Source organism: Cebus imitator, unplaced genomic scaffold (assembly GCF_001604975.1).
Source record: "Cebus imitator isolate Cc_AM_T3 unplaced genomic scaffold, Cebus_imitator-1.0 Scaffold28, whole genome shotgun sequence".
In the NCBI taxonomy this organism is placed as follows: domain Eukaryota; kingdom Metazoa; phylum Chordata; class Mammalia; order Primates; family Cebidae; genus Cebus; species Cebus imitator.
This window is the reverse complement of record NW_016107343.1, coordinates 11070504-11079708: the sequence shown is the minus strand read 5'-3', so window position 1 is coordinate 11079708 and position 9205 is coordinate 11070504. Positions and strand designations below refer to the sequence as shown.

The 9205-nt window shown below is 45.1% G+C and overlaps 2 protein-coding genes across 2 annotated transcripts in view; both read right to left on the bottom strand.

Moving 5' to 3' along the window:
• Positions 1–1167, bottom strand: part of LOC108300479 (cytochrome c oxidase subunit 5A, mitochondrial-like) — a 47595-nt gene extending 46428 nt beyond the window's left edge. The window contains exons 1-2 of the mRNA XM_017523246.2: positions 1088–1167; positions 143–318 (exon numbers count right to left, since the gene is read on the bottom strand). Of these exons, the coding sequence (XP_017378735.1) occupies positions 143–318; positions 1088–1167 (256 nt within the window). The remainder of the gene's footprint in view (positions 1–142; positions 319–1087) is intronic.
• GRAMD1B (GRAM domain containing 1B) overlaps positions 1–2403 on the bottom strand; it is a 269384-nt gene extending 266981 nt beyond the window's left edge. Inside the window, exon 1 of the mRNA XM_037736771.1 lies at positions 1909–2403. Coding sequence (XP_037592699.1) covers positions 1909–1934 — 26 coding nt within the window. The 5' untranslated portion in view covers positions 1935–2403. The remainder of the gene's footprint in view (positions 1–1908) is intronic.
• Positions 2404–9205: the final 6802 nt, after the last annotated feature.

Genomic DNA, 9205 nt, shown 5'->3' with positions numbered 1-9205 from the left:
AAAGATGTGATTTCCTTCCAGGCCTATGATCATTGAACACAGCTGATCAGGCAACCAAATAGGGCACTCAATTTTTGTGACAATGTCAAATTGGCACCCCAGTTTGGCTAGGTGTTGATCAGTTGCTCAAATGGTTTCTTACCAACACTATCATCAAAGCACAGTGCCAAATCTCCAAAACCAAACAGCTTTTGAGCATGGATGGAAAAAACTAGAACTGCCATATGCCCTTTGGGATCCTGGATCTCTTGAACACCAGTGATATCCAGCAGAACTCTTTGTCCAAATTGCAAGGTAAGAATGAGTTCCCTGAGCAAGCTACAAATAAATGCACCAAAGGAAGGGGCTTCAGGCAAACAGTGGAGACCTCGCTGTACACCATCAAAGGCAACTAAAGCTCTGAGATGCAGTGAAGGTGACATGGATAGGGACATTCAGTACAAGCAAGAAACATGATCTTCAAGTCAGGAACAAAGGTGGAAGCCATAGTTGAATAAAGGGAATAAGAGTTACATATCTACACTTTTCTGTCTAATTTCCTAAATATTATAAAATGAAAGAGAGAAGAGAGAGATAGGTGTGTGTTGCACTAGGAATCATGAGTGCCTCTCTTTGACTATGCCTGTTCCACAGTGAGTTTCTGTATCAGATTAGGGATACAGTGGGACCTCGGGGTAGTGTGTAGAAATGTAGCTTTTTCAACCTGTTTCTACTATTCAGTTTCCTGAACTCAAAGAGAGAGCCCCAGCTGAGATCTATCCCTCTAAAAAGTTCCCAGAAGGAGGGCTCCTCTTCCGTAAAACACTAAAAACACTATTTGTATCTCAAAAAGGTGATGTGCCCGTGTAGGCGCTGGCAGAGGAGACAGCTCAGCCCCCTGCACAAATTTCTTTGTCCTCGCCCAGAGTAGTGGGAGTTTTACATCTGCTGCTGTCATGAAACATTTTATTATTTTTTACAAGCCTTTTTAAAAATTAGTATTTCCTAGTAGGAAAAGAAATCTAGAGATTTTCCAAGCATGCGTGATATGTACAATCCTCTCACCGTACCCCCTCTTCAGTACTGGGCCTCGGGTGTTGTCCCTCACAATTGCTCAGGCCCACCAGAAACCAGAGCCTGGGTCCACACAAGCAACTGCTTGTTCAGGTGACCTTGGCGCCTGTGCATCCCGCTGAGGAACTTTCTGAAGAATGAAGTTTCTCCAGGCATGAGGTTGGCTGATGGGCGAAAACAAGTTGGGCTCTAAAAACTTCATTCTAATGACCACACCTTCTTATTCCTTCAATCTACTCCACAAGAGTAATTCTGTTTCTTCTGGGATGGAACCTCTCACTTCCACCCTCAGAAGAAATTAGAAGTAGAGCCTTTCCCTAGTCTCCCTAAGGAACCCCCATAATGTACCCTTTGTCTTTTTGCCAAATCTTGGACTTCTACCATGCACGCAGAATAGGTGTAGAATTGATGGGGCAGCCAGGCAGGGAGGTGGCAGCACTGCCCAGAGCAAGGTAAGCCAGTGCTTCCAGTTCAACTTTTGTCAGCAAGGTAGAGAGAAGGAGAGGCAATCTCCACGCCCAACCCTGTGCTCACTACCTGTTCTGTGCATATCCCCAGTACTGAATGGAGAAGGAAGCCGGCTCCGCCACCTCCGAAAAAAAATCATGAAGGAGAGGGAAAGTGGTTTTCTGGAGACACCAGCTCTCAGGTGCGGGACACCTCAGCCAGACCACAATCCATGTTAATAGCTTTACCTTGCCCTCAGGTAACTTTGATGTCTCGCTAAGAAAATTCGGAAGTAACAGCACCCCCCACTCCAATGGTTCCACAGCCTCCAGTTTCACCCGGATCCTCACTGTCACTCGGCATCCAGGCGTGTTCCTCCTGGGGCTCTTAAGGTCAGGAAGCTCTTACCTGGATCTGCTGGGAGAGGCACTCATATGGACACCCGCTCCGGGCGCGCGGCGGTCAGCGGCGTCCAGGGCACACCAGCTGCTGGCTACTGCTCACCAGGTCTCCCCGCGAGCCTGGCTTTGCAAAGAGGAGAGCCAGTCCCATCTGGAGGAGGGGAGGAGGAGCGCCGAGCCTGAGGACACCCGAATCCGAGCGGCGAGGTCGGGCCGGAGCCCGGCTCCGCGCACTAGCGCTGCGCCCGGGCGCGCTGCACCTTCGGAGCCGGGACAGCAGCTTGCGCCCAGGCGGGGCGGGGGCCGCTGGGGCGGGAGGAAGCGGAACTCCCCCGCTCTCTGTGGGCTCGGAGCTCCCACTGCCTCCGAGGCTAGGTGTCACCGCACCGCGTTCCCTCTTTCTCTCTCTATACTGATATTAGACCCTCCCTGTGCATCCACGTTTCTTCAGTGTCGGCCCTGACTCTACCTCTGTGGTTTCCGCTCCCGTCTCCCGCTCGCCGGGCTCGGTCTCTAGCTCCCCAGTCATTCCCCCTTTCTCCTCTCTCCGTCGCCCTCCTCTCCTCACCCTCCCTCTCTGGGTGAAGCCTGCTCCCAGGATTCTCCCGGTATTGCCTCGCTCCAACATTTAGCACTGCAGTGTAACTCGGGGACACACAACCAGACAGTTTCTTTAAAACCAACCTTTAAAATCAGACCATCAAGTTTAGTGCGGAAACCAAGGCCAGAAGCGCCGCTGCCTTGCAGCTAGGAGGAGACATTAGCCCATCTGGAAATCAGATTACCATGTTCCACCGGAAGAGATGGAAAGGGGGTAAGAAGGCAAATGGCAGAGATTAGCAGGAGTGCACAGGTGACCCGCAGGATCTTCAGGATGGGGAAGCATCCGGACTGGGTAGTGTTGAAAGCGTGGCTCTGCAAAACAAGACACCAAGGAGTCGCCAGCTTCAAAGCACTCATTTTGCAGATGAGAAAACTGACACTCAGAGAGGTCCATTGGCTGCCCAGGATCACACAGTTAGCTAGGGAAGCAGAGTCTTGAGTTACCCTATTACCAGGGCAGGCATCCAAGTTCCCAAACCTGGAAAAGAACACGTTTACCTGGGACTGGGTGTTGGGTGGCCTGGGAGGTAGGGTTGTCAGCCTTTATGCCAAGGGCATCTGTGTCTCTGGGAGGTTGCCTGAACCCGTGAAGAAAATGCAATCAGCTGATTTACAAACACCCCACTCTTAGCAGAGCCACTTCCAAGCCCTCTCTTCTTCTAGGAAGACCATGAAGGATGAAAAACACCAGAGGTGCCATGGTGCTGATTTTGTTGGTGACAATTCTGAAAACTTGAAAGGGTGAAATGACAAATCCTTTCTTCCTTGCTTTCTTCCAGAGACCCAGCTAACAAGATCTGCTTCATGATACCCCCATTTTCCACTTATTATTTTCCATCCTCCTCTCCATCTTTCATGTCATTCTAACCACTCTCTGGCACAGATATTTTTACATTACCCACAAAAGAGACACATTTTCCCCCATTTGCTTCTTACACCTACACTGAAATACTACCTGGTGGTGTCAGCTTCTAAATCAAAAGAGATTTCTCACCGGAAGTCCGCTGAGCGGATTGCAGCAATAATTTTCCTTTCCTAGATGTTATTATCCCTGGCAGAATCTTCTTCCTCCCAAATGTCCTTCCCTCGGGCATTTCACTGGACTCCTCTGGAACTGCTTCTCAAGGCACCCTCACCCTCTCTCCAGCCCCTTCTGGCTAGGGGATTTCCAATATTTTACATGCAGTCATACACACTGTTTTGGGAGGCCGTGATAACCTATTCCGCAATTGTGAGCACTGAGGTAACTCAGAGAATAACAAAAGTTCCCTTGCAGTTATACTGTTAATCAAGAAGAGTTATTTCAGTCAAATCATCGTCTTCGAGAAGCAGATTGCCGAGTAAGAGTTTGAACTCTGGGGCTGAAAATGAGAAAGTTGGCCTGTATAATCTCCAGGCCTCCTCGCTCCATGAATCTATGACTATGGATGGATCTACAGGACATGATGAAAAATTAAAACACATGGAAAACATGGCCGGGCATGGTGGCTCACACCTGTAATCCCAGCACTTTGGGAGGCCAAGGCGAGCAGATCACTTGAGGCCAGGAGTTTGAGACCAGCCTGGCTAACATGATGAAACCCTGTCTTAACCAAAAATACAAAAAGTAGCCAGGTGTCATGGCACACATCTGTGCTCCCAGCTACTTGGGGGACTGAGGCATGAGGCATGAGAATCGCTTGAACCTGGGAGGCGAAGGTTGCAGTGAGCTGAGATTGCGCCACTGCACTCCAGCCTGAGTGACAGAGCGAGGCTCTGTCTCAAAAAAGCAAAGACAAACCACATGGAAAACACATTCCTAGATTCTGGGACATTAAAATTAAAACAACCCTGGTCTATTAATTCCAACCTCTTGATCTCCAATTACCAGAAGTGTGATTCTGAGCAAGTTTTAAACTTTTTTAAGCTTCATTGACTTGCAAAGATTAACATAACATCTGTAAATTTTCTGGTACATAGTAAGTGGCGAATAAATGTTGAATTACTTTTCTTCTCTTTCTAAACTGCTCAAAATTGATCTCTACCTGGAAGCATTTCAACTACATCTCAATCACTCACGGTCTCATTAATCCTCTACTTAAGAGATCCTTTTAAAACAGTTTGTTTCATTTAAATTTACTTTTATCTTTTTCACATTCCGTCTTTTATTTAGCAAAAATTTATTAAACATTTATTATGTGCTGCCAGGTACTATATGCTGCTCTAACCTACATGTATTTCTTTTATCTAATTTAATATTCTTACTGGGCACCATGGCTCACACTTATAATCTCAGCGCTTTGGGAGCCTGAGGCAGGAGGATTGCTTGACTTCAGGAATTCTATGTTCACAACGCCATCTCTACAAAAAAATATAAAAATTAGTCATGTGTGGTGGTGTACACCTGTGCTCCCAGCTACTAGAGAGGCTAGGTAAGAGGATTGCTGGAGCCTGGGAGGTTGATGCTGCAGTAAGCCATGATCACGCCGCTGCACCCCAGCCTGGAGTGACAGAGTGAGACCCCGTCTCGAAAAATACAATAAAATAAAATTCCCAGAATTAGGAATGTTTTCTTTGTTTTAAGCTTTCATCATGCCCGATGGATGTAGCCATAGTCACAGATATATTGAGCTAGAAAGAGGCCTGGAGATTACACAGATCAAATTTCTCATTTATTTTTTATTATTTATTTATTTTTTATTTTTTGAGACTGAATCTTGCTCTGTTGCCCAGGCTGGAGTGCAGTGGTGCGATCTTGGCTCACTGCAACTTCTGCCTCCTGAGTTCAAGTGATTCTCCTGCCTCAGCCTCTTGAGCACCTGAGAGTACAGGTGCAAGCCACTACACCAGTTAATTTTTGGATTTTTAGTAAAGACAGGGTTTCACTATATTGGCCAGGCTGGTCTTGAACTCCTGTAGTGATCCACCCACCTCGGCCTCTCAAAGTGCTGGGATTACATGCATGAGCCACCAAGCCCAGCCCTCTCATTTAATTTAATGTAATTTATTTATTTTGAGATAGAGTCTCACTTTGTTGCCTGGGCTGGAGTGCAGTAGCACGATCTCAGCTCACTGCAGCCTCACTTGGTGAGGACATTCAAGTGATTCTCCTGCCTCAACCTCCTAAGTAGCTGAAATTATAGGCATGTGCCACCACACCTAGCTAATTTCTGTATTTTTAGTAGAGACAAGGGTTTTACCATGTTGGTCAAGCTGGTCTCGAGCTCCTGACCTCAAGTGATCCACCCTCCTCAGTCTCCCAAAGTGCTGAGATTACAGGCATGAGCCACCACGCCCAGCCAACTTTCTCATTTTACAGCCCAAAGAGAAAAACTGACGTACGCACATCAATAAAGCTGAAATGGAGCTAGTCTCTGGCCTCCTAATCCAGTGTCCTTCGCACTATGCGAACATTTCTTGACATCTGTTCCATGGAACACTATCTCCTTGCGATATTAATAGATGGCACTCCAACAAAGGGCTCTATGGCCAATTATGTTTGGGAAATAATGAGTTAAGCAAAGTAAATAAGCCATTTTTCATTTTGTTCTATTTATTTTTTTAATTGCAAGACTTTTCAGAGCCTTTACTATGTTTATGGGCACTGTGAATTTCCAAGAGAGGGATATACAGTGTCTCAGTTATTAAACACTGAATCAGGAAATCCCTTCTCACAGAACATCTTGAGGAACTAATGATCTCAGACACAAATTTAGGGAACACTATGGTACACCCTGAATACACCAGCAACCCAGGTGACTGCACAGTCTTTGTGACCTCCACAGAGAAGACTAGTTAGTGTTAACTCATCCTAGGCATTTGGTGAGTGCTATTTCTAGGTCTAGAAACTTACCAGATTAATGCATCCTTAGACCAAAGGGGAACATGTCATGTTGGGTGTGCTCTTTTCTGAGTTCCTTGCTTGGCGTGAAGAAAGGGGAAGCAGTTGCTCAGTCTGTCTCCCCTGTTTGACAGACTTGGCCAAGCTGCAGAGGTACAGTTCTTCTGTCCCTGCTTTTCCCTTCTGTCCCCGCAGGGCAAATTTTCAGATCATTTTGGCTGTATAGCACAGTGGTTAAGAGCATGGGCTTTTAAGCTAGACCTCTCTAGGTATTTATCTCATGTGTATTTCTTACTAATTTGGGGATACTAGACAAGTTGCTTAACCTCTTAAGCCTCAGTTGTCTCATTTATAAAATCAGCATAATAACACTAGGCAACAATATTATCGTATTCAAACCCCTGGCACAGAGTTAACAACCAAAACTCTAGCAAATATTCCTAAGAGTGATAGCAGTGGTAGTAGTAGAGTGAGTAGTCATAGAGCATAGTTATCAATATGTAGCTTGATGATACAGAGAGCTGTGCTGAACCCAAGAGCTCACAGAACCCAGAATGCAGTCAATCTTTCTCTTTCTTTTCTTCCTATGTGGTACTAAGCTTATTACAGTCATCCCAACAACTGCTGTGTCCCTCCAGAGCTGAGAAGAAATGAACACTAGATACTTTGAGTAAGCTCCAAAATATCTCAATAGTAGACAGTTTTGAGCAAGCCCAGAAATTAACAAAACAGGATATTAATTGTTCATATAATTGAAAGCTTCCTTTAATTGAGCAGCTACTAAACACCAGGCACTATACTAGGAGATTTACATTCATTATCTACCAATATCTATATCAGTATCTGTATCTATATCTGTATCTATGTCTAGCTATACTCCTTACAGCCACTTCAAGAGAAAGGTAACTATATCCCTATTTTGAAAATAGAAAAGAAAAAACTCTAAAGTTTAGAAAATTTAGGAAGTGAAACACCAGATCAATCCAATCACAAAATGTAAAACTGCCAGCCTCCCTGTAGCCATTTCAGCCTTAGGGGAATGTAGGCATACTGTGTACTAGAGCACACTTTATGGGACATGGTGGGAGTTGGGAATTGTTTCTCTTTTTCTGGAGCAATTGTGGAACAGATGTTAATTAATGCCCAATTAAGTTAGAAATGGAACCAAGCAAATTAGCTTCTCATCTGTCTCCCCCAAGGTCCCGCTCACTGGATCCTGTGTCTGTCAGCCTAGAACATGTGAAGGTTCCAGTGCTCCCACTAGCCCACTAAAAGAAAACAGGGTATTAGGTGATCAGAGAGGACATTCTGCATCAACAGAGAAATAAAGACATAATTTTCTTCCTAACGCTAATAGGAACACAGCATGTGGAATAAGGACAGTGAATGAATGCTTCCTGTCTCCCTCTCATTCTCATCCAAAATATCCTTTTGGACTCCTCTAGATGAACCTACCCTTCCTCCCCAGCAAGAAAGCCACGTCTAGGGCAAAAACATGACTCCTCCTCCGCTAAATCACTGTAACCAGCCACAGCTCATTCTTCCCAGTTCCTTCCCAGTGGGGTTAGGTCAAATCATCAGGTGCCCTTTGGTAGCAGCCTTAGGATAAGAAAAGGGCCGATTTTACCCTCTCCAGGAAGTCAAAATTCCAGCTCCTGACACAGAACACACACTCTATTTTTGTTAAGACAATTTGAAGAGAAACAAGCTAGTAAGAGAGAAAAGGCATGAGAGAAGAGCAAAAACTTTGTCATTTCTCCAGGCAAAATATAACAGGAAACTTCTACAATAAAAATGGCACCTGCACAGCTGAGACTGGAGAGGACAGAAATGCCCAAATGCCCACATTCTCTCATCAGAGGATTCCACTGGGTTTCTCTTTCTCAGAAAGATGTGTTATGTGGATGTGTGGAGGTGTAGGATAGGCAGGGGGTGGATAAAGTGCCAACATTTTAAAATTACTACTACAACATTTCAGATATTCTACTAAGTGCTATCATTATAAGATTTTCTGTAACCCTCATAATCACCCTGTGAAATTAGTTTAATTATCTCTACTTTATAGAAAATATGCTGATTCTTAACAAAGGTTAAGTAATTTACCAAACCCACACGTTAAGTGTATAAAGTGAGAACCGAAATCCTTTATCTGTGACATATAAGAATCTCTACTGGCCCGATGTGGTGGCTCACATCTGTAACCTCAGCACTTCGGAAGGCCTAGGCGGGCAGATTATGAAGTCAGGAAATTGAGACCAACCTGGCTAACACAGTGAAACCTCATCTCTACTAAAACTACAAAAAATTAGCCAGACGTGGTAAGCATGCACCTGTAGTCCCAGCTACTTAGGAAACTGAGGCAGGAGAATCGCTTGAACCTGGGAGGCGGAGGTTGCAGTGAGCTGAGATCATGCCATTGCACTCCAGTCTGGGCGACAGAGCAAGACTCTGTCTCAAAAAAGAAAATAAAATAAAATTAAAAAAAGAACCTCTACTATCTTACATTTGAATATACCATTTCAAACACATTCTTGTTGGCTAGCAAACATTCTTTTGAGAGACAGCCAACCCTTCTCCCAATTTGTACAAAAGAAAGCTGAGGCTCAGAGAGGTGAAGGAAATTCACTGAGGTTAACACAGGCAGAAAATGGCAGAGCTAGTCCTGAATTCTTGAATTCCACCACTCCAGTGCTCTAGCAAAAGGGGCATTTTCCAGATTTTGGAATCCGGATGCTCTCATGAATCCAAAAACGTGTCATTCCTTAAAGAATGCCCCTGATAAATTTCCATGACCAAGCCAGTCACCAGAAAGGTCAAATGCTGCTGACAAAAGAAGACAAAAAAAAGGAAGGAAGGAAGGAAGGGAGGGAGGGAGGGAGGG